This window comes from Lepidochelys kempii, chromosome 12 (assembly GCF_965140265.1).
Source record: "Lepidochelys kempii isolate rLepKem1 chromosome 12, rLepKem1.hap2, whole genome shotgun sequence".
Classification (NCBI taxonomy): Eukaryota; Metazoa; Chordata; order Testudines; family Cheloniidae; genus Lepidochelys; species Lepidochelys kempii.
The window spans coordinates 8,396,834-8,424,596 of record NC_133267.1 but is presented as its reverse complement, the minus strand read 5'-3'; the positions used below and the strand labels follow the sequence as shown (position 1 = coordinate 8,424,596).

Here is a 27,763-nt window from a genome sequence, read left to right as displayed (position 1 = left end):
AAAGTGAATCCATTTTGCTTATCCTAGAAATTAGGCATTTCAAAACAGTGAGGCCAAAGGGCTTCACATTGTACAGTATGCCCTTTTCTGATTGTTTGAAGAAATACAGGGCCACGCTTTCAAAAAGCACTGCCATGACTTAGACACTTCTGAGGAGTTTACCTGTAATTGTTAGACTTCCGATTTTTTTATGAAAGCAAACAAATCATGTTAGGAGGTGAAGGATGTCCAGAGGGAAAAGTGAAAACAGGGGTGGAATTACTTCTGCTGAGGCCCAGATAGCCTTTTTTAAAGGGTTGCCGCTGGAATAATAATGTGTTAAAGACAGGCCAGTGCCAGGTTTTCAGAAGAGCTGAGCTCCAAATGAGGCCCCACAATACGTGCCCACGTACCCAACAGAGCTCAGTACCTGGGGGGCATGTTGGTTACTGAGCTGGCCCTAAGTGTCACAATGGGAGCCACTAGAGCCCACATCCTCACAGGTAGCTTAAGGCACCTAGCTGCTATGGAAATTAGTGGGAATAAGGCACCTACGTACCTCTGAGGATCCAGGCCTGAGTGACAATGTGGCCCACAGCGTCCATACATGCTGCGAACATGTCCGGGGCTTACATCATCGCTTCTCGGGGATTGTTCATGGTTATGTTAACAAAACTAGATGGAGAGCTGGTGATTCATCGGTAGCCATGCGGAGTATATAGCCACAGGTTTCAGGTGGGTTGCTCAGCTCAGCTAAGCCATAGTGCCGCTCACCGCGGCCTGTCCTAGCCCTGCTACACTACTGTTTTTAGCACTCTAGCTTTATCTCTGCAGAAGCTGGGAATCACACCCACCTGGGCACGCGCCCAGTGGTGAGCTAGAGCCGGTTCACAGGTTGTTAAATTTAGAAGCCCTTTTAGAACCGGTTCCAAAAGGGCTTCTAAATTTAACCTCCCAAAAGTGGCACCTTAGGTGCTGACTCCATGGGTGCTCCAGCCCTGGAGCACCCAAGGGGAAAATTTGGTGGGTGCAGAGCACCCACTGGCAGCTCCCTGCCCCACTCCCGGCCCCAGCTCACCTCCGCCTCCTCCCCCTGAACGCGCCGCCCCGCTCTGCTTCTCCGCCCCCCCAGGCTTCCCGCGAATCAGCTGGTCGCGCGGGAAGCTGGGGCGGGCTGAGAAGCAGGCGGCGGCTTCGCACTCAGGCCCAGGGAGGCGGAGGTGAGCTGGGGTGAGGGGGCGCGAGGAGGGTCACTCGTGCTGCAGCAGGTAACCCGGGGGGGGGGAGCGGGGAGGGCGCGCAGGGGAACTGTTACCCACCCCAGCTCACGTCCGCCTCCCTCGGCCTGAGTGGGAAGCCTCTGCCTGCTTCTCATCCCTCCCAGGCTTCCCGCCGAACAGCTGGTTCGCGGGAAGCCGGGGGAGGGGGCGGAGAAGCAGAGCGGGGCGGCACGTTCAGGGGAGGAGGCGGAGCGGAGGTGTGGTGATCTGGGGCCGGGCGCGGGGTGGGGCTGGGGACGGGGCGGGGCGGGGCAGGGAGCTGCCTGTGGGTGCTCTGCACCCACCAAATTCTCCCCGTGGGTGCTCCAGCCCCGGAGCACCCAGGGAGTCGGCGCCTACAGTGCCACTTTTGATGTGATCAGTGGGGGGAGCGGCTGCTCCCCCTGCTCCTCCCCTAGCTACGCTCCCCTGCCCCTAGGAGCCAGAGGGACCTGCTGGATGCTTCCTGGGAGCTGCCCCAAGTAAGCACCTCCAGGACTCCCCACCTCGCCCCCCCCCCCGACAGGTGCCTCTGGCTCTTAGGGGTGGGCACCCACTATGGTGGCCCACGAGACCCTCCTGCCCGGTTCTGGGGGCAGTCAGGGGACAGGGGAGGGGGGTGGATGGGGCAGGAGTCCTGGGGGGTGGGCAACGACCCCCTCGTGGGGTGAGGAGGGAACCCGTTGTTAAGATTTTGGCAGCTCATCACTGCACGCGCCCCGTTGGCCTGTGCAGTAATCCGCCACTGCATGTGACAGGTTTCACTGAGGAGAATGAGCCAAGCCAGATCCACCTGTGGCTAGTTAACCCACCTGTGGCTAGTTGCCTAGGCAGCAGGGTGACAGTTAATTAGATAAGGAGCACCTGGGCCTAATAAAGGGTTTGGAGCATGAACTGGGCATGGGACCTCCCGGCTCAGCAGAGAGCAATGCACTGGGGAGGGAAAGACTGTCATCTGGCCACGCGCCCAGCGGCAACCCAAGCTCCGGCCAGGGAATTCAGCCTTAGGGTGCTCAAGGGGAGAGACATGAGACTGATTAACCCAAGGGCAGAGCGTTCCCGGTGGAATAGCCGTCTGAAGCTTTCGTTTACGTTTTCGTGTTGACCTTTCCTCTTAGCTAAGTGAGACTTACATGAGTTGGCCCCCGTGCGCCCTCTTGTGGCCAGGGTGCCTCTGCACTGCTCTTCATTCTCCCTCTTCCAGGCCCGTTTACAGATCCTCCACACACTTGCTTGTCCAATCACCACCCTTACTGGCGTCTGGGTCGACGCAAAGGTAAAACGCCAAGTCCCAAAAATCAGGCCCCGCGGCATAGCTTTTACCTCAGAGCCTGGCGGAGCGAAAGGGTCCCTCACTGAGTCCTTGTTTGATGAGTTCTTAGGGGGGCGACCCGCCCTGGGGTTCGGCTTGCAGCTGTCCTGCTCGGAGCTGACTCCCTGCAACAACTGCTTCAGCTCTCTTATAAGGAACCAGCTGCTTGAGGCTCCCTCCCCACAGCCAGTGTCTCTGATTAGCTCATTTAGCAAGTCTAGGCTTCAAGTCCTCTGTAGGCAGCTCCATCACTGAGACCCTCCGAAGAGAGCACTCTTTAATACTAGAAAGGCAGTCTGGAACTTGTTTATACTCCAGGTGAGGGGAACTTGTGGTAGGGGGTCACCTGCAGTGCCACGCCTGACCACAAAGGGTAAACTGGAGCGACCTCCATGCCATAACACCATACACTAACCCAGTCACTTCTCTCTTTGAATGACACAGGTGTGAGGTAACTCAGTGGGGGGGTAGGTGGATTTCTCTGCGTATGCTAATCCCTGCTCCCACCAGAGGAGGAGTAAGAAGAGATTACTTTGGTTATTCAGGTGCTCACCCAGGGACCTAAAAAGCTTTTAGGGACCAAAGTCTTCAGCCATGGCCCCTCCTTTTAGACTTTACACACCCCGAATTGCCCTTGCTCCTACAGATCTGGGGACAGGCATGTGTAAATTGTGCCTCCGATGTGCCAAAGTGGTAATGCTCAAAAGCTGCATGAACATAGTTGCGTGTGCACAAATGGAGACTAAAATGAGCCCTTCTTTGAAAAATTGGCCCTTAAAGATTTTACTTAAGTGCACTTGAATGGCCATATGGGGTCCCTCTAGCCCACTGTCCTGTCTTCTGCTAGCAGCCGGTGCCAGGTGCTTCAGAGGGAATGAACAGAACAGGGCAATTACAGTGTCATCTTCCCCTGTCATCTAGTCCCAGCTTCTGGCAATCAGAGGTTTAGGGACACCGAGAGCATGGGGTTGCATCCTTGATGATCTTGGCTAATAGCCATTGATTTACCTATCCTCCATCAATTTATCTAATTCTTTTTTAACCCATTAATAGTTTTAACTTGTAGCTTCCCTTTAATACAATTTAATGCTAAATCTCATCAGCTGTAATAGCTAAGATGCCTCAATGTCAGCTCTTCTGTGTAGCCATAAGTGTTGTGAATAGGGAGTGCAGGACTAGGAGGACCAGAGGAGTTTATATGCTGAGTCTAGATTAAAATTAGAATTCATTCCAGGCAACAGCACCAAGCTCAGGGGACAAAACAAATTCCAAGCAATCATTCTTTGTCTTGTTGGTCACTGGTATATTGAGTTAATATCTGCAAGAAGTGACATCACCTCAGGCCAGTCACCAAAAGGAAATAGTCAGTTTGGCTTGGGAGAGCCAGAGACCTCTTTGAAGTCGTAAGAGGCTTCACCACAAACCTACTGCTGTAGATATTTCAGTGATGGGCACTATAGATACTCAGGGAGGAATGGGGGGTTTACACAGTCTAGAGGAGGGAGGTAGAGATGGTTTCCTGTAGGGAGCTGAAATTTAGCAAGGGTGAAGGAAAAAGCACTCCCTTTTCTATCCACGCTGTCCCCTGAGAAGACTACCATCACCCCTCGTCTCCAGGCAGAAGCAGGATTAAAAAACCGGGAAAGTACTTCTGATCATGCTAATGAAGACTTCTCAGGGGCAGTCCACAGCAACCCACAGACTTTGTCCAGAGCCGTGCTGTGCAGTGACAAATCTGTTACATTAATTGTAGAGTAGATATTAGTACCCACCTTTCAGCATCCAGCTCTGAGCATTAAACTAATTACTAGGTTCCAGCACTGCATGGCTTCTCAGCGGGAAGACAGTGCCCTATAAATCATCATACATGAGCGGCATTTAGCCACAGATGTAAAAAATGTCAGTCTCTCTCTAAATATCCAGTTGCTTTGTATTCTGAATACTGCCTCTCTAGGTGACATTTTCTTTTCTCTTCAAAAGACAGTGCCCCTTTTTCCTATAGGATAAAGAAGGTCTCGTATCAAAATCAATGTTATCCCTGTCCATCATCCATAAGCAATTGCCTGGTAGATCATTAACATGGGAGTTCTTAAGAAGGCTAAAAGAATGAGAACTGTACAGGCTAGAAGCAGTCGTCTTCCTTTAAATACTGAACCTAGATCCAACTTCTGACAACTACCAAGATCTTTGTTGGCCTTCAGTTAGAACCATTATTTCTCTCCATATAGCTGATCATCAGCCACTCTCCTTACATCCTTTCCCGTAACTATTATATACCACCCCCACCCCACCCCACCCAGCATTGCCCCTACAGCTGTGATCTTTTCAGATCATTCAAACTGGGAAGTCTGGGGCCTGGTATATTCCCCCAAAGGGAACACAGATTCTGCAGCAAGTGGCATTCAGAAATCAGTATAGGTGGGATTCTTCCCTTGAGTCGTAGTGAACCAAACCCCAACATGCTGCTAGAGATACTGTGGTGCTGAAGATGTTGTGACCCTTACAACAAGATAAAGAACCATCCTACTGTTTGCAAAATTGGTGGATTTTCATGCTGGTGTCCTATTTTCTAGTTTTGGCAATTATATTTTATAAATTACTGGCCTAAATTCCACCTCCATTTCAAACGGATCTGCTATTCTCTGTCAGGCCCTAAACTTTTGTGTAGAAGTGTTGTGTACTGTTAAATAGCTGCCATGATCCACCCCAGAATTAGCTGCATTTCAGTGGTCAGGAAGTTCCTTCACAGTTAAACAGTGTGTGCATGTAGTTTGTAAAATGCTTTGGGACCCTTTGGATTTCAAGGTGCTATATGAATGCAAGACAGTGGTTTATTTTCCCCAAGGTATATAATATCCAGATTCCCCTCCTGTTCTCCCAGGATGGGAAGCCATATAATTCCTTAACGCTTCCTCCAATATGAACACTTCAAAGCTGTTTAATTTAATGGACACTTTCTTATCTTGCATATAAGAATTCTAAAACCACATCATACAGAGGAGGAGGGGGGTGTAGCAGAACCACATTACCAGGATCTCATTCTCTGCTCTATATAGGTTTTTATGCCACCCTCATCACCGGAGTATCTGAGCACCTTCCAATACTGTATTAAGCATGTCACCCTCTAAGTGGTAATGTTCTTCTGGACTATCTGCATCTGATTAAAAATGCTGAAGTGAATCTTTGCTTCACATATTTAGGACATTCTGAAGTATCCACCTCTCATCTACTGCCTTGAAGTGAGAAGAATGGATTTAAACAATCCAGAGTATAATGATATCTAAAATGAGCAAGGAAATGTCTCTATGTGTCATGCAAACAAGCAGTCCAGCTGTTAGCTCACACTCATCACATCCCATCTACCCTTTCTACACTCTGCCAGTCTCAGAAAGATCATCGTGCATACTCTGCTGGTGACAGCCATGGCAGGTATTGTAATTCTATTGGCCAACAAGAAATGATGGTAGTTATGACAGTATTTCAGACCTGCAACTAATAGCTCACAACATACTTTTAAGAAAAAAATACCACATTTTTGGATCAGAGATACAGAGGAATAGCGTGAATAGCCATTTCTCATACTGAACAACACCTTCCATAATTCCACGTTTGGAAATATTAAATCTGCTGCATACAACATTTGTCCGCCAGATACGACATCCTTCTGAACTCCTTGCTGCTTGTAACCAAGAAAAAGTGTGTTAACTCTTGGTGTCCCAGCCAAAATGTATGTAATTCACTTCCTATTGCATTGCAGTCTGTTGTTAAACTGCTGTTGCCAGAGGTGGCTGCACTTTAGTAATGAGGGAAGCCGTTCTCTCATATTACATAGTGCTTTGGAATCCTTTAGAGCTATAACAACTCTAATCGTTTAGCTTAAACAGAAGTGTAAGGGATGACTTAATCACAGTCTAGAAGTATCTACATGGGGAAAAAATATTTGATCATGAGCTCTTCAATCTAGCAGACAAGGATATAACACTGTCTTCTGGCCAGAAGTTGAAGCTAGGCAGACTCAATCTGGAAATAAGGCATTCATTTTTAACAGTGATGGTTATTGACTATGGGAACAATTTACCAAGGGTTATGGTGGATTCTCCAACACTAACAATTTTAAAATTAAGATTGGAGGTTTTTCAAAAAGCTCCGCTCTAGGAATTATTTTGGGGAAATTCTCTGGCCTGTGTTACATAGGTCAGACTAGATGATCACAATGGTTCTTTCTGGCCTTGGAATCTATGAATATGTAATATTATTGTTTTTCATTATTTCCCTAAGTGTAAAGCAATGAGCATTGTATGTAGTGGTGTACAATAAACAGGCTTCAACATAGAAATTATGGAGTGAATACTAAAAATACAAAAGTTGCTGGGAGAAAAAGACAGAACCAGAAGTAGTGGAATTGTCTTATCTCCTGTGGAATATGAAAGTTAGCAAGGGAATAAGGCTCTTATTGCTCTGTCAGGCATATGGCACAGCCTCAGAGGAAGATATCTGCACATCGCTGTAGCCGTTGTTTCATGTTTAGTCTATAAAATTATGATGATACCCTCTGCTGTCACCAGAGACAGAAGGGCTTTCCCTTGGCGCCTACATAGTCTGCACTTCTTGTGAACAGTTTTATACAAATAAGACACAAGGTGGTTAGCATGGCATTGTAGACAGCTGCTTTACTCTAGTTGAATGTTGTTGTTAGGCTTCGTTCTGCTGTGTGATGTGAATTAGTCTGGCAAGCATCTTGAGTTTTACCCCGGTATAACACCATTGATTTCAGCAGAGTTATTCCTAATGGACATCAGTATGATTGAGATTGAAATCAGGTGCTTTCCAAACAAAAGGGCTACCAGAATGTAGGCCTAAATTTTCAAAAGTGACTATAAATTTTGGGGTGTCCTGCTGGAGACACTTTAAACTGGCCTGCCTTTAAGAAAACAGGTGCTAAGCACTTGTTACAAATCAGGTGTTTTACCTGGGTCTCAGATTGTGCAGTCATAAATTCAAGTGTCCCTCAGCAGTGGGAGGCCAACAGAAAATGTTACAAAGGCAGAAGGAAGCATGGATAAGGAGGACACAGACTGGAGAAGAATTGGGGCACGTTGCTGCATCTCCCCCAACCCTAAATGCTCCAGCCACAAATTTCAAAATGTTCAGTTTAGTTCTGCTAATGGGCCAAACGTTTCAATGCTTCGCTGGCGCCCAGACACACTCTTGGGTCTTGAATGTGGGGTGGGAATACCATTAGAATGGGCTTTCTGGCAAGGCTTGCCTTGTTTCCAGGTTTCATGCAAGCTGGAAATACCATGAAAACACTAGCTCTGTGTGCGATACCGCTGTGCTTCTGCTTCCGATGCTGCCTGAAATCGGATATGCAGCCATTTAAAACGTTAAATCAACTTTTTCTAACCTCAACTCATGAAGTTTGTGAAACCCCCTCGAACACAGTGGTGTTCTTTGCCTCCCTCTAGTGGCTAGATCACATACACAGATTTACGAGGTTGCAAGTGCCTCCATGGTTAGTGAACCTTATTCCTTAGCTCAAGCAACAGAGCCTCCCATTTTTATATCCAGAAGCTCCAGGTTGAAGTTCCCAAAGGCAACACACCCAGGCGCATCGTACTCGGACTTCGGTGCCAGTTTGGCTTAGTCCTTATTTTTATGAAACCAGTTGGCCCATCCCCAGTTCCTGGCCAGTGTTAAGGAGTTCAGTCATTATTCTTTTCACATTGTACCCTGGCTTATTACAGCTTGCTGGAAAATTTTTGATTTTTATTGCATTGCTAATAAAACTTAATTCTGCTGGGGGGCGGGGAGGGTTCCACCCCACACACACAGCCTGGCTTTACTGAAACTTTATGAGATGTGGCTTTGAGTACAACCAGCTAGTGGAGGAAAGATGGTGTGTACCTCTGAGATAGGTTAAGTGACAGCCTTGATCAATCAGAGTAAATAACAGCAGTGGTGACATTTACTGGGATTTAGTGAATCAAAACGGGAAATGTTCTGCATTCAGTCACTCCAACCCGGATCCGTTTACCCCTGTTATTCCCCTTTTGTTTAAACCTACGCTCGCCAGTTTATGGAGTCAAAAAGACGTCTGTAAAATCTCTAAGCAAGTTTAATACGAGCATGTTCTGAGTTCAAGTAAACACCCTCTCCTTCTGCAAGAAAAGCAAAGATTTACCATGAGGGGGCTTCTGAGGGAAGTAGATTCAAAGAGAATATTCTACACCATTATAGTCTTCTTCCACTTGTGTTTAGATCAAGACCTCTGTGAACATCTTAGGTGGCTGGCACACCAAGGGGGATGTGGGGGGTCAGGAGCCTGAGCCTTTCCATGTTCCCCATGCTTTCTGCCTCTTCAGCTCCTGGACTGAGAAGGAGGTGGAGAGACAGAGAGTCAGGGCTCTCTGCCTTTCCAGCCCGGGAGCCAGGAGGAGGTGACAAGGCCAAGTCAGGGTGCTCAGCCCACCAGCTCTCCCGCAAAGCTTTTGTCAGTTTCTCGGGCGGAAAGCAACAGTGACAAGAACCTTCCAGGCTGACAGCCAGGGAGCCTCATCTCCATCTTCCTGAAATTTATCAGCAATACTGAAATTCTCACCAAAAATTTCAGCTTTGTGAAAAGGGCATTTTTCATCAGAAAACGATTCAATTAAGAAAATTTTAATCCGTTCTATAAGACCCACTTCTGCACCATTAAGGTCAATGGGAGTTGACCTGCTGGGACAGGGTGAATAGCCAGGAGTTATTTATGTTACCCTCCCGATACTTTCTCCGAAAAATCTGACCTGTGTTTGGGCATGTTTTAGTGATTAAAAATAATACTGCTGGTAGGAGAGTGAATTTGTGTGGGGGGGGTGGAGGGTGAGAAAACCTGGATTTGTGCTGGAAATGGCCCACCTGATGATCACTTTAGATAAGCTATTACCAGCAGGACAGTGGGGTGGGAGGAGGTATTGTTTCATATTCTCTGTGTATATATAAAGTCTGCTGCAGTTTCCACGATATGCATCTGAGGAAGTGAGCTGTAGCTCACGAAAGCTTATGCTCTAATAAATTGGTTAGTCTCTAAGGTGCCACAAGTACTCCTTTTCTTCCAGCTACATAGTGAATTCTTTAAACACAGGAACAGTCTATTCCCTGGGACAAAATTAATCATAGATTTGCATATGGAAGAACTAAATGGACATACTTTACATGACTTGGTGAAAGTGGTACAAGGGGGAAGCCTAAACGACTACAGTTAGGTTCATACTCTGTCTCTTTATTCACTGAGTTTGTACTCACTGTCCACCACACACATACACACACATCATTCCCTTCCCAGTAAATAAACAAACCATTTCTTTACCACTGTCTATGTATTTCACTGTCTTGTGAAGTTCTAACCCGTACCACCAATACAGAACCTTTCCAGTGCATCAGCTGGGGTGTAGGTTTGCTTTTGAACAATGCCTAGGACATCCCCGCACTCTCGTGAGACACAGAAGACAGAGGAATCATAGAATATTAGAGTTGGAAGGGACCTCTGGAGGTCATCTAGTCCAACCCCCTGCCCAGAGCAGGACCAATCCCCAACTAAATCATTCCAGCCAGGGCTTTGTCAAGCCTGACCTTAAAAACTTCTAAGGAAGGGGATTCCACCACCTCCCTAGGTAACGCATTCCGGTGTTTCACCACCCTTCTAGTGAAAAAGTTTTTCCTAATATCCAACCTAAATCTCCCCCACTGCAACTTGAGACCATTACTCCTTGTCCTGTCATCTGCTACCACTGAGAATAGTCTAGATCCATCCTCTTTGGATCCACCTTTCAGGTAGTTAAAAGCAGCTATCAAATCCCCCCTCATTCTTCTCTTCCATAGACTAAGCAATCCCAGTTCCCTGGGCAGACATTCACAGCCCCCCAAGACCCTGTCAAACGGGTGAGAACAGGCTCCCCACAAATATCTGCCTTTCAGGGTGGGGGCCAGAGAGAGGCAATACCTCCCCAGAGATTTTTCCGTGAGCAGCGTAGTGACAAGAGACAGGGGAGAAGGCTAGTGGTCCCAATGGGTTTCCTTGATGACTGACTGTGCAGAAAGGCATAGAGGCTAAACTCTCTTTCCTTTTCCGGGGCGTCACTGAGGTACACAGGATGGGACAGAAGGGAGAAAGTGGACACGGCTACTACGTGGGAGTAACTTGGAGACTTCAGTCTCCTGGGCTGTCCGACTAGGGCCTTTTGCCAGCCCTACCTTCCCTTATAAAAAGCAAATGCGTAAAACATAAAAGTAATGAAAATTTGCACCTTTGCAAACCGGCTTTCCCCCAAAAAAATCACCTGTATCTGTCACTAAGGAGCTGCAGGAGGAAGCTAGGAGGTCTGATCAGCTGAATGGTATGACAGAAGGGCATTGAGCAGTTCCCTGTGCTTCTGCCCTTGGTTCAGTTGTGGAGCAGCTGGAAAACTGTACTTACAGAGAAGGAAAGGGAGCAAAAAAACCACTGCAGCTCCCAGTGCATTTGTTCTCGCTCCAGCAGTCCCATGGGTGACCCACCATATATTTTTAGCTCCTGCATATCTGAAATACCACCGGGATGCTCATTAGATAAAACCCCTGTGGGATAGGAACTGTGAGGGTTTTTTGTTTTATTTAATTGCTCGCTTCAGTACAGATGGCAAATCATGGTGGGAGGCTCCAAGCCCAACCCCTTGGGAAGAGAGGGAGAGCCAAGCATAGGGGAGGAGGCAGGGGGGAGGAGGGGAAAAGTCAACCAGGTGATATTTTAAAATCTACCTGCTGGGCCCAGAGGGGGCTGGAGATGTTAAGGTCATTCACAGTTAGAGCTGTGTCCTGGAGAGTGAGAGGGAAAAAAAGGTGTGTTTTCTCCTCTTGGATCGTTAATTGCTTGTTAAGTCAGCTAACAAATGCACACATTGACGGATGGCCCCATGCCCTTTCAGTTCAGGCTTAGTGGCTTTTTATATTATTATTTTGCCTGCTACATCTATGTCTATTTAAACCCAGATTTTGTTGGATAAAATGACTCTCAAAGGAAAATAAGAACTATTTTTAAACTGTTTTTGGTGGATAACCTGTACAGCAGAAACATTAAATGATTCCACCTCCAATTCCCCTTCTGTTGCCCATCGAGATTCTGTTTTCTCCACTTTCAGAGCCACTAGGAGAGATGCTTTATCTCCCCAAAAGTTAATTCCCCTGGGTGAAGTGGAGCTGCAGGTTCTGCTGGTTAGTCAGTGCCAAAGAACCTCCCTGTCCTGACTGCTTATAGATTCACAGATTCCAAGGCCAAAAGGAACCACTGTGATCATCTCATCTGACCTCCTGTATCACCCAGGCCAGAGAACTGCCCCCAAAATAATTCCTAGAGCAGAAAAACTGAAAAACTTCCCATCTCAATTGAAAAAAATTGCCCGTGATAGATAATCCACCATGATCCTTAGTAAATTGTTCCCATGATTGACAGAACAAGGAGTAATGGTCTCAAGTTGCAGTGTGAGAGATTTAGGTTGGATATTAGGAAAAACTTTTTCACTAGAAGGGTGGTGAAACACTGGAATGCGTTACCTAGGGAGGTGGTGGAATCTCCTTCCCTAGAAGTTTTTAAGGTCAGGCTTGACAAAGCCCTGGCTGGGATGATTTAGTCAGGGATCGGTCCTGCTTTGAGCAGGGGGTTGGACTAGATGACCTTCTGAGGTCCCTTCCAACCCTGATATTCTATGATTAATTACTCCCACTGTTACAAAATTATGCCTTATTTCCAGTCTGAATTTGTCTAGCTTCAACTTCTAGCCATTGGATTACGTTTCACCTTTCTCTGCTAGATTGAAGAACCCATTATTAAATATTTGTTCCACGTGTAAAAATTCATAGACTCTAACCAAGTCACCCCTTAACCTTCTCTTTGTTCAGCTAAATAGATTGAGTTCTTATCTGGGCATCCGACCCATATGAGGATCAAATAGTCACTATCACAGGAGCCCTATCAGAAATCTCGTTTTGTTTCCATTTCTCCTGCATCATCACTGTTCATTTATGTCCTCAGTTTATATCCTGCTGCAGCATGTCATAAATCAGATATGCAATGACATCTTTTCTTGAGTAAAAGGCCTCCTCTTAAATAATAATACAGCAGGTCCAAATATGAGAAATTCTCTAGTTCAGCACGCAGACTCCTAGAGTAGGGGCAGAAGGATCCCCAGCATGTCTCATAAAAGCTGAGAAGGATTTACGACAGTGTGGCAAGGTACAGTATTTTAAATATGGTTTTGACACCACAGAGTTCATGGTAACCACTTATATTTATATAGTCTCTTTCCTCCATTAGGATCCCAGCTCATGTTACAAACTGATTAAAAGGAATCTTTTCACATCTGCCACTGAAATGCAGTCATCTCCAGGGTTGAAACATGGCAGCTGGTTGAAAGCACACAGCAACTCTGCAAAACAGTTTGGGATACAATGGGAAGAGCATTGTATCCAGTAGAAACCTCTGGAAGACCAGTGTAATTAGGCAGAATATACTAACTATACTTACCTGAGTTGGAATTTGGTCAGGTCAAAGCCTTTAGCATCCTGACTCTTGCAGAAGGTTCAATGGAATCCTTAAGACCACAACTGGTCAGGACGCTGGCTTAATAATGACTTGGAGGGGAAAGGGACATCAGTTCCTGCGGCTCTTCTCTTTTCCTTTGTGCTCCCCCATGTAAGTACTGACCACACATAAGCTATGAGATCTAACAAAATCACAGTCCAAGGTAGATTCACTACTGGCAGTTTTTGTAACTTTTACAAAAGTCTGGAAAGAGGGAAAGAATTTCACATTCTCAGCACTACGTGGATTATTTATGAATATATCAGCTGGAGCAAGATGACCTCTAGGATAGAAACAAGCCACCAAGATCAACTGAACTTACCAAGGCTCTTCATTTGTCTTGGTTTGGGGATGTGTCAGACACTATTTTTGGAATTGGTGGCGACTCTAAGAGGCTAGAAATATTTCTGGCTATGAAATTCAAATCTAGGTGATCTGTGATGAAGTCTTTATGTTCACAAAATCTTCAGTGCATCAAGAATTCAGCCCAGAGTATTTTATGCACTGAAGTCTTCATGAGCTGTGCTGAGGTTTCAACAGCCCATAAAGACTTTATGGGCTGGAGACATCGAGCACTGGTCTGGAATGCTAGAGTCTTCAGCAGCTGAAGTCTCCACGGCTGAAATCTCTATGTACTCAGCATATGTGCACGGAGTCTTTAGCAGCATAAGTGTTCAGCAGATAAGGACTTTGTGTGGTGCCTTTAAGGCAGAGCTCTGCATTCAGGGTGTTGTGGAAGTGGAGAGCCCTGGTGAGAGCTCCATTTTGGCCTCACTATTAAACCCTACTTGAAGAGGGTGCAGCTTGCATGCCTCTTTATGTAGCACTAGTGCTGTTGGCTATTTGAGAGGCACAGAGTACGCCCTATCCCTTCTCATCCACACTGGCAATTGCAGTAGCTTTGCAGAGTCAGTATATTCACAGGATTGCAAGGAGCACATTATACCTCACCCCTACACAGATGTGCAACGGGTGGGAGGATATCTGTGCACCTTGGCAAGATGAAGCACAGTTAAACTTAATATCCCCAGGTCATGGCAGGTTCTCAGCAATGGGAGAAGTAACTATGAAGCTAGTGGAAGTTAACTTGACCACACTCAAAGTGGCTGCTACCCCATCCCTGTAGTCATCTGAAATATCAAAAATACAGTCTTTGCTGGAACACAGTTCTACAAGCGTCTTTTTGGAAAAACCGCCTGAATCACGGATGATGGGTCTCCCAGTCTGATTCTTAGTCATTATCCTGCAGCGCTTGTCTGTACAGAAGTGACCGGAAGCGCTTTGAGGCAGAGACCGCAAAGGTCTTTCCATCATAGGTGTGCACGGTGCATATCACAATGGGAACCAGGTCCTTTATTGGGTCCTTTGGGCACTACCGCAGGACAAATTATAAATAACAATGACAGGGGGATTTGTAGCTCAGTGGTCAGTGGCTACCACTTGAGGCTGGTGTGAAGTTTTAGTTGTGGTCAAGAGACATGTTACTGCAATTTGACTGCTGGCTCTAGTGTAAAACTCTACAGCAGGAGAGAGGAAAATACTGCAGCTTCCCTTCTGCCATAGCAGTCACTGTGTCGTGATATCTCAGGTGCCTTCTTTCACATCCTTAGTTCTGAACCAGTGAGAGAAGCAGCAAGATAAACCTGAGTCATTTTGGCATTGAGGGTAATGGGAAATGTCAACATGGAGGGATACATTAAACTCCACCCTCTCTCTCCTCCTTTCTAATCACCCTCTGGACGTAAGAACATAAGAACAGCCATACTGGGTCAGACTAAAGGTCCATCCAGCCCAGTATCCTGTCTACTGACAGCGGCCAATGCCAGGTGCTCCAGAGGGAGTGAACCTAACGGGTAATGATCAAATGATCTCTCTCCTACCATCCGTCTCCACCCTCTGACAAACAGAGGCTAGCGACACCATTCCTTACCCGTCCTGGCTAATAGCCATTAATGGACTTAACCTCCATGAATTTATCCAGTTCTCTTTTAAACCCTGTTATAGTCCTAGCCTTCACAACCTCCTCAGGCAAGGAGTTCCACAGGTGGACTGTGCTCTGAGCGAAGAAAAACTTCCTTTTCATAGACTATCAGGGTTGGAAGGGACCCCAGGAGGTCATCTACTAGGGTGATCCAAGGAATGGAAAACCTGTCTTATGAAAGGAGACTCAAGGAGCTTGGCTTGTTTAGCCTAACTAAAAGAAGGTTGAGGGGAGATATGATTGCTCTCTATAAATATATCAGAGGGATAAATACCGGAGAGGGAGAGGAATTATTTAAGCTTAGTACCAATGTGGACACAAGAACAAATGGATATAAATTGGTCATTGGGAAGTTTAGACTTGAAATTAGACGAAGATTTCTAACCATCAAAGGAGTGAACTTATGGAATAACCTTCCAAGGGAAGCAGTGGGGGCAAAAGACCTATCTGACTTTAAGATTAAACTTGATAAGTTTATGGAGGAGATGGTATGATGGGATAACATGATTTTGGTAATCAATTGATCTTTAAATATTCATGGTAAATAGGCCCACTGGCCTGTGATGGGATGTTAGATGAGGTGGGATGAGAGTTACTACAGAAAATTCTTTCCTGGGTATCTGGCTGGTGAATCTTGCCCATATGCTCAGGGTTTAGCTGATCACCATATTTGGGGTCAGGAAGGAATTTTCCTCCAGGGCAGATTGGAAGAGGCCCTGGAGGTCTTTCACCTTCCTCTGTAGCATGAGGCACGGGTCACTTGCTGGAGGATTCTCTGCTCCTTGAAGTCTTTAAACCATGATTTGAGGACTTCAATAGCTCAGACATAGGTGAGAGGTTTTTCGCAGGAGTGGGTGGGTGAGATTCTGTGGCCTGCGTTGTGCAGGAGGTCGGACTAGATGATCATAATGGTCCCTTCTGACCTTAGTATCTATTAATCTAGTCCAACCCCCTGCTCAAAGCAGGACCAATCCCCAGTTTTTGCCCCAGATCCCTAAATGGCCCCCTCAAGGATTGAACTCACAACCTTGGGTTTAGCAAGACAATGCTCAAACCACTGAGCTATCCCTCCTCCTGTTACCCATTAATTTCATTTGGTGGCCCCTAGTTCTTATATTATGGGAACAAGTGAATAAGTTTTCCTTATTCACTTTCTCCACACCACTTATGATTTTATATACCTCTATCATATCCCCCCTTAGTCTCCTCTTTTCCAAGCTGAAAAGTCCTAGCCTCTTTAATCTCTCCTCATATGTGACCCGTTCCAAACCCCAAATCATTTTAGTTGCCCTTCTCTGAACCTTTTCTAATGCCAGTATATCTTTTTTGGATGAGGGGACACATCTGTACACAGTATTCAAGATGCAGGTGTACCGTGGATTTATATAAGGGCAATAAGATATTCTCTCTCTTATTCTCTATCCCCTTTTTAATTATTTCTAACATCCCGTTTGCTGTTTTGACTACCACTGCACGGACGTCTTCAGAGAACTATCCATGATGACTCCAAGATCTTTCTCCTGATTAGTTGTAGCTAAATTAGCCCCCATCATATTGTATGTATAGTTGGAGTTATTTTTTCCAATGTGTATTACTTTACATTTATCCACATTAAATTTCATTTGCCATTTTATTGCCCAATCACATAGTTTTGTGAGATCTTTTTGAAGTTCTTCACAGTTTGCTTTGGTCTTAATTATCTTGAGCAGTTTAGTATCATCTGCAAACTTTGCCACCTCACTGTTTACCCCTTTCTCCAGATCATTTATGAATAAGTTGAATAGGATTGGTCCTAGGACTGACCCTTGGGGAACACCACTAGTTACCTCTCTCCATTCTGAAAATTTACCATTTATTCCTACCTTTTGGTCCCTGTCTTTTAACCAGTTCTTAATCCATGAAAGGATCTTCCCTCTTATCCCATGACAACTTAACTTACCTAAGAGCCTTTGGTGAGGGACCTTGTGAAAGGCTTTCTGGAAATCTAAGTACACTATGTCCACTGGATGCCCCTTGTCCACATGTTTGTTGACCCCCTCAAAGAACTCTAATAGATTAGTAAGACATGATCTCCCTTTACAGAAACCATGTTGACTTTTGCACAACAATTTATGTTCTATGTGTCTGACAATTTTATTGTTTACTATTGTTTCAACTAATTTGCCCAGTACTGTCGTTAGACTTACCAGTCTGTAATTGCCAGGATCACCTCTAGAGCCCTTCTTAAATATTGGCATTACATTAGCTATCTTCCAGTCATTGGGTACAGTACCTGATTTAAAGGACAGGTTACAAACCATAGTTAATAGTTCTGCAGTTTCACATTTGAGTTCTTTCAGAAGTCTTGGGTGAATGCCATCTGGTGACTTGTTACTGTTAAGTTTCTCAATTAATTCCAAAACTTCCTCTATTGACACTTCAACCTGTGACAATTTCTCAGATTTTTCACCTACAAAAGACGGCTCAGGTTTGGGAACCTCCCTAACATCCTCAGCCGTGAAGACGGAAGCAGAGAATTCATTTAGTTTCTCTGTGATGACTTTATCGTCTTTAAGTGCTCCTTTTGTATCTCGATCGTCTAGGGACCCCACTGGTAGTTTAGCAGGCTTCCTGCTCCTGATATACTTAAAAAACATTTTGTTATTACCTTTTGAGTTTTTGGCTAGCTATTTTTAAAAATCCTTTTTGGCTTTTCTTATTACATTTCTACATTTAATTTGGCAGTGTTTATGCTCCTTTCTATTTACCTCACTGGGATTTGACTTCCACTTTTTAAAAGATGCCTTTTTATCTCTCACTGCTTCTTTTACATAGTTGTTAAGTCACGGTGGCTCTTTTTTAGTTCTTTTACTGTGTTTTTTAATTTGGGGCATACATTTAAGTTGAGCCTCTATTATAGTGTCTTTGAAAAGCATCCATGCAGCTTGCAGGGATTTCACTCTAGTCACTGTACCTTTTAATTTCTGTTTAACTAACCTCCTCATTTTTGCATCGTTTCCCGTTCTGAAATTTTGCATAGTTCCCCTTTCTGACGTGATAAATAATCTGTCAGCTCCCACTGCACGGTAGGGTCGGTGTCACCCAGATAGCACTAAGGTCTAAAGTTTGGGTTTCATTGCCAAGTTTGCAGGAGTTTGGAATCGAACAAATTTGGGGCTTGGTGCTACCTGGATGACCCCAGCCCCCAGCTGGCTGGAGATGTCATGGAACTCAGGAGGATTGTAAAGCACCCCACACACCCCTTGACAGGCTTCACACTCATCCTAAATTCAGCTGTGCCTGCACAATTCATCCTGCGCGATTTGCAAAGCTGCTCACCGTTCTGAGAACACGAAAACCGTTAGGTGCGAGCATAGTGAATTAACGCTGGCAACAAAGGCACAATGTGGAATTTTCTATCTTTTGGGCATTTAATCAGGCAATATTTGAACGAGGAGGGTCAGGTTCACAACTTGTGTAACTCCCCTGAAGTCCCTGCAGTTACCTAGGGACAGATTTCGGTCCAGAGAGTTTAGAATCATAGAATCATAGGACTGGAAGGGACCTCAAGAGATCATCTAGTCCAGTCCCCTGCACTCATGGCAGGACTAGTTATTATTTAGACAATTCCTGACAGGTGTTTGTCTAACCTGCTCTTAAAAATCATTTTCAAAAATAATCAATCAAAAATAATTCCCTCCCCTGTGTTTCTTTTTTGTCTGATGACATTGAAGAAAAGAAAAGGCTGACAGGTAGGAGAGTGTCCTGACCCCTGACAGGCAGTAAGGGGCTATGACTTGCTTCCCCCTTTGAATTACATTGTAAAGTCCTCAGACCAGATCCTCCTCTTGTGTAAATTGTCGGCATTCCATTGACTTCAATGGAGCTACAACAATTTACCTCAGCTGTGGATGTGGCCCTGCATCTGCTAGTAGCCAAGCTGCCCTGAGGACTCCACACTTCTCTGCAGTGAAGTCTTGCCTCTCCTATCAATTTCCCCTAGCGACTTGTCTCACTTTATCACTGACTGCGAGATGCCTTATCCTGTTATTCTTCTCTGCCAGCTGCTTGGATGCTCAGTGTCTGAAGCTCAGCTAATGCAGCAGCTGTGTTGGGAATAACCAAATACAGTGCAGCTGATGCACTGGACTCTCTCCCTGGGGCCAGTTTAAGCACTTGAGGCAAAGCATTACAAGCGAAGGTCACTCAACAGGTTCACCGAGACCAGAGACCACATCAAGAAATTAATTATATATTCTAATGAACAGCTTTCTCAGCAGAGCTGTGCGGAACTAGCTCTCGCTGTAATTGTTTGTGTTTCGGTGTATTAACGTTCAGCAATCTAGTCACCAAGAGCAAAACTTTCCAAAATATCCTTCAGCTACTGCATGTTGTTCTCAGCACAGTGGGCTGCAACGTGACCCATTTACAGCTGTCCAAAAACGCAGAGGGCCAGCGCAAAGCCTATTAACTATTTAAATCCCACTTAGGCCTTATTTTGAGTGCTGCATACGGCCAGTTCTGGCTCTCTGCACAAGCATGAATTACATGCGAAATGCATTCATTCACTTGGAATTGTCCAAATGCAGATGACATTTCCTACTTGCAGAAAATTCCTCTGGGTGCCAAAACCATAAGAAAAATTTCCTGGGGAACTGGACTGATGCCATGAGATAACATATTAACTAGTCACACCTCTAGAAAGATGAGTTCAAATTCCAGGTTCCACATTCTAATCCAGGCTACACCAATATGAAAAAACCCTCCACTGAAGTAAATGCAGTTGCTCCAGATTTTCACTGGTGTAAATGAGACCAGAATGTGGCTGAAAATCCCTTGTGATTGCTCATCCGTGACACTAGTGTCCAGCATTCCCTCACTGTGAAACATCTAGGATTGTGACAGCACAGGGTCTGATGGGCTAGGCATGAAGGGTGCAAGTAGGATGCTGGACTGGAATAGAAGATGAGGGTGGCAGGTCAAGACTGAGGTGCAAGTGGAAGCCCATGACTAGGGTGGGAGTTGCAGATGGAGAGCAAAGTGTGTTGTCAGGACTCTGTCTGAGAAGGTGGCTGAGTGCCTACACTACGCAGGGCCTGAGCGTGGGCTGCTAATCTCTCACTTTCATAAATGCCAAAGTCACCCAAATCCTTTTTCTTAGAAAAAGAAAGAAAAGTTGCCTGTTATGAAAATAGGGAAGGGAAATCAATAAAAATACATGAAACTAGATCATAGGGAAGCCCTATTGAAATCAGTTTGTGAACAGAGGATTCTGATTTGGCAGATATGAACCAGTTCTTGAAACCATGCAATTTGTTATCCTAGCAAAGCTTTTTGGTGTTTTACACCAGCTGACACTAATTACATTTTTATTAATGCTTTTAGGAATATATTGTCCATGATGAGTTCCAAATGATCTTTGGACAACACTTAACAGCCATAAAAAAGAAAGTGATACTAGAATCTTAGAGCAGAGCAAATAGTTGATTTTTCAGATGGGTGGCTGAACCAAATAAATCGGAAAAAATTATTAAATTTCAAATCAATCCAGAAATGATATTTTTCTCACTGAAAAACCCCCCAAAAATGTTAGTTTTGGGTTGAAATAAATGTTTCATATGTAACTTCCCCTCTCTTCCCCCTCCCTATGCAGTTGTCTCCTCTTGTTTGTGGTCATCCTGTGATACACTGTAAATTCATCATGACAGGATATCTATCTTCATCCAAATTGTGTCGCACCATGTACATATGCAGCATGTAGTTATTATTATGAATTCTCAATAATGTCATTGTATGCTGGTGTGAAATCATGGGAAAGAGGAAGTAGTAGTAGACAAATCTGAAATAGTCTAATAGGCTGTATTCTACTTATCTGATCATATGATAATCCTCTTTACTTCGGTGGGGTGACACATGACTAAAAGAATTTGGCCCAGCCCATACCTCACTTTACTGGTAATTTACATACATACGTAACTGCACTGTATCTGGGTTATTTGTGTTGCTGAATAGCCCATGAGATGTACATACATTATACATATTGGTCCATTTGCTAATTGGACATACTTCACTACCATAACTTTATATAATGTGGATTGTGCAAATATGTACTAGGAGACCATCGCTTCCTAATGGCTTCTTTGACACATCCTCATTCCGGCCTTAATTCTGGCTACTCTACTGGATGGCTCTGCTATGAATCCTAAAACATGACTCAAACTTGTGGGCTCTAAAGCTGAGGACTCTCTCAATTATTTAGGAGTCTCAAGAAGGAGAGGACAATTCTCCAGTTCCAGAATACATCTCAGCAACTCATGTGACCTGTTGCTTCTTTCCTCTCTAGGCTGATGCTAAGATGGTCTGTGATGTAGTAAGTCGAATGGAGGACACAGAGCCCTTCTCCCCAGAGCTGCTGTCAGCTATGATGAGACTCTGGGCAGATTCTGGAATCCAGGAGTGCTTCAACCGGTCCCGGGAATATCAACTTAATGACTCTGCCCAATAGTGAGTATCCCATTCCATAGGTTATTATATCAGAAGGAGGGGAAATGTTGCATTTGGGTTCATTAAACTTTGGTCTGAAGTGTCCTTTAAAATGCTCAGGTATGTCTTGGCAATGACTCTACTGGAGATGTTTAAAGATTGGGGTGAGTGTTGTGTTCCAAGCTATCAAAGTATCATGCAGAACTCCAATACAGTCTAATTCTGATCCAACCGGAGTTAGTCTCTTTGCCCAGAATAGTTCATCCCAGTGCTTGATCTGGATGTTATAAAGGGAATGTCTCCAAGTAGTTTGCTCTATACATTGATCTAGTGGATCTGCTCATGTGGATAGTTGACTTCTGGACTGTCTGATAGATAATAGGACACTTTGTTTACCTGCTTAATAGGACAAATTGTTGCACAATGTAGTTGATTCAATTTCCACCTCCCTAACAGAACTCATTATGGAGATAGGCCTCCCAGAAATTCAGAGACAGACAGATTATAGTAAAAATAGGTGAACTCTTTGCTGTTACAGTGGTGTTGGTTTCCTTGTGTTATTGGTATTATTCTTAACGATGAGCTCAAGGTGCACAGTTAGGAATCAGATCCAAGTGTTCACAAAGATCACAAGTGTTTGAGTCTAGGGTCTTGGTTCACCTCATTCTGACGATAGAAGGGCCACCAACAAACTTCTGATCTGGACCTACGTCCAGATATGAATTTCCCAGAGTTTGATGCATTTTGATTTGGACCCAGCTTTAATTGTTATCCATCCAACACTAAATCTGTCCGCTTCTACCTAACGATTGATACTAAAACAACTTCATTTTGTAACTTAATCAGTGATGCTGTTTGGGTTGTTTAGCTTCTGTGATAAAGCCTGAGATCAGACATTCTTCAGTATAGAGCAGAACTTCACACCAAAACACTGGGATTGCAACTGATCTCACTATGTTGCATCACGGCATGATGATGCAATGTGATCAGGCACTTACCCATGTCAAGATGGGAACATGCAAATGTTGTGATGTCATGACCCAGCAACCTCAGATCAAGATGCAATTATTTTGTACTCCAGAATGAATGCAGGGGACTGGACTAGATGACCTGGAGGTCTCTTCCAGGCCTATGAAGCTATAAATAGCTGATGTCCCTAACATTGTGCCAATTCTAAATATCTATTGTATGGATATTCACATTTAATCTGTTTAATTATTCACTCTAACAATAAAACATAGCCATTTTTGCCAACACAGATTTTCATGTTTCCCTGATTACGGCTGTGCTGGCCAATATATATATATATATATATATATATATATATATATATATATATATATATATATATCCCCTCCAGGAAAAGTAACAGTAGGAAAGTATTCCTGTATTTTCAATCTTCTTTTAATGCTATTTAGCAGCTGGAATTAAGGGGGAGTAGCCCACACCAGATGACCAGCATGCTCTGCAGAGTCCATCAGCTAGTGGTCTGTGGACCGGCAACAGATTGGAAATTTCTGTGCTATATTTTCAGCAATGATTGTATTACAATCACAGCCAATCAGAATTAATTTCAATGGAAGATGTGTGACTAACTCCTTTGCAGTACTTTGAAAATCTCCAGAGTGTGAAAGAGACAGAAGGAGGAACTAAAGATTGGAAGGAACAGAAGAATTAAGGACTGATCCTGCAACCCTTATACACAGGAGTACCCCCTTGAAGAAGATGGAACTACTCAGCTAAAAGTTGGAGGATCTAGGTCAGCAAGGCACGCTCATGCACATCAGTCACCAGTGAAGGAAACTAGTAGCTTTAAAGGCCTTCACTCTTTCTATTCATTTGTCCCCACCGCAGCTACTCTAGCCAGATAAAATCTGCACCACTCTCCCATAATACCGGCTGAGGATTTTGTTGTGGCTGGAGACTTGTTTCTTCAAATTCAACATTATCTTTAGTTTAAAACAGCTAACCCAATGAAGTATTTTGCATTTTCAGATCTGTTATCATTTAGGAGTTGCTGATGGTTTAGTCACCATAAGCAGAGATCCCGTCATAGGACAAGGGCACTGTAACATTTCCGGTACTCCTCTAGGCCCTGGTGCACTATGCCAGATGGTAACACAAGTGACAGTTCAGTTGGTGCTTATTAACACCGAGTGAATCTCTTTTTTAAAGGCATATTTTTCATTTAACCCTTGAACACCTTTTTTTTGGTTTCATTTTTTAATGTAACTAATATTGGCTTTAAATCACCAGCACATACAGAAATTATTTCCTTTTAATGCAGAGAAGGATTGACTCCAAATCATATCAGAATCAACTTCCCCAAAGTTTGCAGGTGTTTGGATGTAGTGATCCGGCCTGCACCTCTATAGGGACAGTCTTTTGGTTTGGGCCCATCTTTGTATTAAACATGTAGCCTGGTATCTATGTAGCAGAACAGAATTGACAGACAGAAATATGTTTCATATGCCAGGGTAGTCCAAGGCACTTCTCAACCCACTGAATTTGATAGTGCAGTCATTATATAGCATTATATAGCAGCCTGTATGAGTGGGATTTTCCAAAGCACTCATGTTTGCCTACCTATGCTGTTCCCATAGCAGTCCACGGTAGACCTCCCACTCCAATGCCGAGAGTCCCAAGCTATCTGTCCAACTTAGGCATTTCAAAGGCGCTATCATTCTTGGTATCTCTACGCTGTTATGTGCTCCGCCATCCCTCAGATGCAGCCCTGTCCATTACCATCTGTTTTATTAATTGAATGGACATTAGCCAGGACACTATGATTGTCCCCTGCTTTTTTCTACATATACCAGGAAATCTCTTACCTTCTACATTAGCAACCTCCCTAGAATCTAAGCAACTAGAAAAGCACCTTATTATGTTACCCACTGGCCAATGCAGAATTGTTCCCTATATCACGTCCTCTAGTGCTTTGTCCAGTATAGTTTTAAATGTCATAAACCAGGAGGCTCCTACTGCTTCCGTTGGGAGACTAATCCACAATCTAATCAATAGCACAGAAGAGAGAGACACACTAGCATGGGTTTTATTAGCCTAAATGTTCCTATGGTTAATTCCATCCCAGTACTCACAGACTGTACCCTCTTGTACTGCCCTAAACACAATGTACATTTGCAGTTCCTCCTCTCCATCAAAGATGGGCAGAAGAGATCTGGGTTTCTACATCTAATTTATACATATGCCTGCATAGGGCTTTTCCAGAGGGTTTTGGTTTGGTTTGTTTTAAGTCTATAAAATCAGCCCATCTTTATGGAGGGTCTCACACGCATGCTGAGGAAAGGGGGGAGCTCTGATTGCAAGGGGAAAAATGGGAGAAATAATTGATGCTCTATAAGGGGCCTCTGGCATCTTAGACAGCACCTTCCATTAAAAGTAAAGCAATAGGCAAAGGAAGGAAAGGGTAGGCCATTAAAATGCTGCAAATGCTTCTGTCATTTGGTGGTGGCTTTTTCATCTATCTCCAGGCAAATTTATGGGTGGATTGCGTGCTGTATCCCTAATCACCTGCTTTTGGTTTCTTTCATTCCCACTCTATCTCCTGGTCCTCCCTACCACCACTTTTTTTATTTTTTAATCTTGCTGCCTACAAGCTGTGGCGACCCCGCTCATAAAGAAAAGCCTTGGGCACTCCTCGTGTCTTTTTTCTTGTACAGCAGGACACCTTCAGTTGGAGTGTATTTGTGCTCAAAAATCATACAATAAGTGTTTCCTTTGGGATTCTTTAATCTCTTACTTTGGATCAGATTTGAAAAGTGAAAGGTCTTTCCTCTCATCAGATTCCTAACTAGGCAGGTTCAGTTCAGGGCGCTGCCTAGGAAGAACCGGATTTTCAGCACACGCTACTTTTGAATGTCCCTATGGGATGTGCGCACACAAACCGAGTAGTGAAGCAGCACATGCTCTTGGCTAGATAGGCAAGAAGATGGGCAATTGCACATACATAAAAAGGCCAGAATCCATTTCAGGTGGACATGGATATCCAGGTTATTCTCCTCCTTATTCCAAGAAAACAGAATGATCATCAGATATGGCCAGGGCCATGAAATTACAATGAAACTGTAAAACATGTATTGACTTTTTAGCAACATGCCCAGCAGCTATAGAAGCTTAACATTCCCAGGGTCAAGAACTCTGTTGGCAATGAATTTTGGAAACGTTACATTGAGTTCAGAATAAAATATTGGCATCCTGCTTACGGCCTCAGCTGCACAATCCTCTAGAGAATGTTTTCAGCTCCACTCTCTTTGAAGGGGAATCTGCTTGAGATATTGGTATAACCTTCATTCCAAATTATTACTGTACCACATACACCAACCAACCCCTTGTACGGAGAACAATGCAGGGTGTTAGAACGCGCTGCAAATCGCTGCTAACTTAAATCATCGTATAAGGAACAGAAGGAGTTGAGCGATCTCTTCAATGGCAGCCTAGTGATTATGCTGCTTTAAAAGAACCTCAGAGAGCAACTAGGACACACGGATGGCTGCTAGCTGCCTGTTTTCCCAAGACAGCTCCCACACTGGTGAGTCTATTTAACATCCTTCAAGCAAGACTCACAGAACACTGGAACAGTTCTGTAATATCTTCATAGTCAGTGCAATATCACCGCAGCCTGCAGGTCCTAGAATGATTTACAGAACACCAGTCCCGCCTTGTTCACCTTCCGCTGCAGTCATTGGTCCCATCAAACTCAACCTTGCCCTTGGTGGGCCAACTCCAGGAGCAAGGGAGTCATTTATTCTCAGTGCCTTTTCAGCAAGGGGGCCAGCTGTGATGATGGCTTTTGTGGTGTTGATGAGCCAGCCTGAGACCCCTCAAGCCCCAGATTTACACAGTTTCATACTAACCCAAAAGAAAAGCATTGAGAGGAGCACATGCGCAAATTCGTCCAGTGATTACGCTGAGGGAGTCTTCCTTCCAGTCGCCTCCCCTGCCTCACTCCTTAACTAGGTTGCAACGTGAGCACATTTCCCCATCACCCTGCTATCCTCTAAGATAGCTAATTTGCAGTGCATTGGAAAATGGAGCCTGGTCTCTCCATTATTGCTCCCAAAGGCCTGGCCCTGGTGCACACAGCCCCGTCAGATGCAGAAGAATCTCTCACTGCCAGCTCTATTTGTCTTGGTTGCTTGGGATCCCTCCCCCACACGCCCCTTTCTCCCTTTGGGTTACAAAGCCTTGGATTAAGCAAAAGGAAGAGGGGTCTCAAGGGTCACCGCACATGAACCTTAGCAGAGCTCATCGCCCTCCAGCGTTCAATCCCCATCCCTTCCCTTGCTGCAGCTGGCCATTAACACAAGGTCAAAGAGCAGCTCTGACAAAGAAGGCTGGTGCTCATAGCGTAATATACTCTGTCCCCGAAGCAAGGCCACTAACAGACAAGGGGCTAGAAAAAAGGACTAATAGGGCTGAAAGTAAGAGAAGGACAATTTAGAGTTGACTATCAAGAAGAATTTCCCAACAGAGAAGTCTATTAGACTGAGAAACAATCACCCAGTATGGATGCCCATTTATAGATAAAGCACTGGAGAATGCAGTGGATAATCCCACGCTGGTAGGAGTTGGGACCAGATGACTCCATATGTCTTTCATCACTAACTCTGATTCTAAGGATCCAATGATTATTCCTCAGAAAACTCTCTCTCCCCTTCTCTCCCTCCCCCTTCAACACCGATTGTTGGATCCTCCTTTTTTCTTAGCCCATCCTCTGTGGTAGGTGGACTAGGAGGGAGGGTAATGAATCCTGCTGCAGACATGAAAGTAATAAGTGTTGCTAGGGACACTAGGGCAGAAGCTGAACATGGCTAGAAGAAGGATATTCATTCCCATTTAGCACATCAGGTCCAATTTACTTCTTGTGTAAGTACCATTCCTGTGCTTTATTACCCCTGTACTAGTGCCATGTGCTTTGGGACCGTGTAGCACTGTGAAATTAGTTTTACCAACAAAGTAAAGATTCGGCTTGGATGACTTGCCGGGCACTGTAGCTTTACACATAAATTCTAAGACAATGCACATTTTAATGCACTCCCGTTACTAGAGGGTTCACTCAGATTTAAGAAAGAAATATTATAGGTCATGTTTTTCCCATTATTATTCCCATCAACTGGGCAGATTCTATTTTCTCATCGCATTTGTCCATTAAAATG

General features: G+C 44.5%; 1 protein-coding gene across 3 annotated transcripts in view; it reads left to right on the top strand.

The window, feature by feature from the left end:
* The window catches only part of GNAO1 (G protein subunit alpha o1), a 299,044-nt gene that overhangs the window by 186,330 nt on the left and 84,951 nt on the right, over positions 1-27,763 (top strand). For all 3 annotated transcript variants that reach the window (XM_073307480.1, XM_073307481.1, XM_073307482.1), the window contains exon 4: positions 21,448-21,608. In XM_073307480.1, the coding sequence (XP_073163581.1) occupies positions 21,448-21,608 (161 nt within the window). The remainder of the gene's footprint in view (positions 1-21,447; positions 21,609-27,763) is intronic.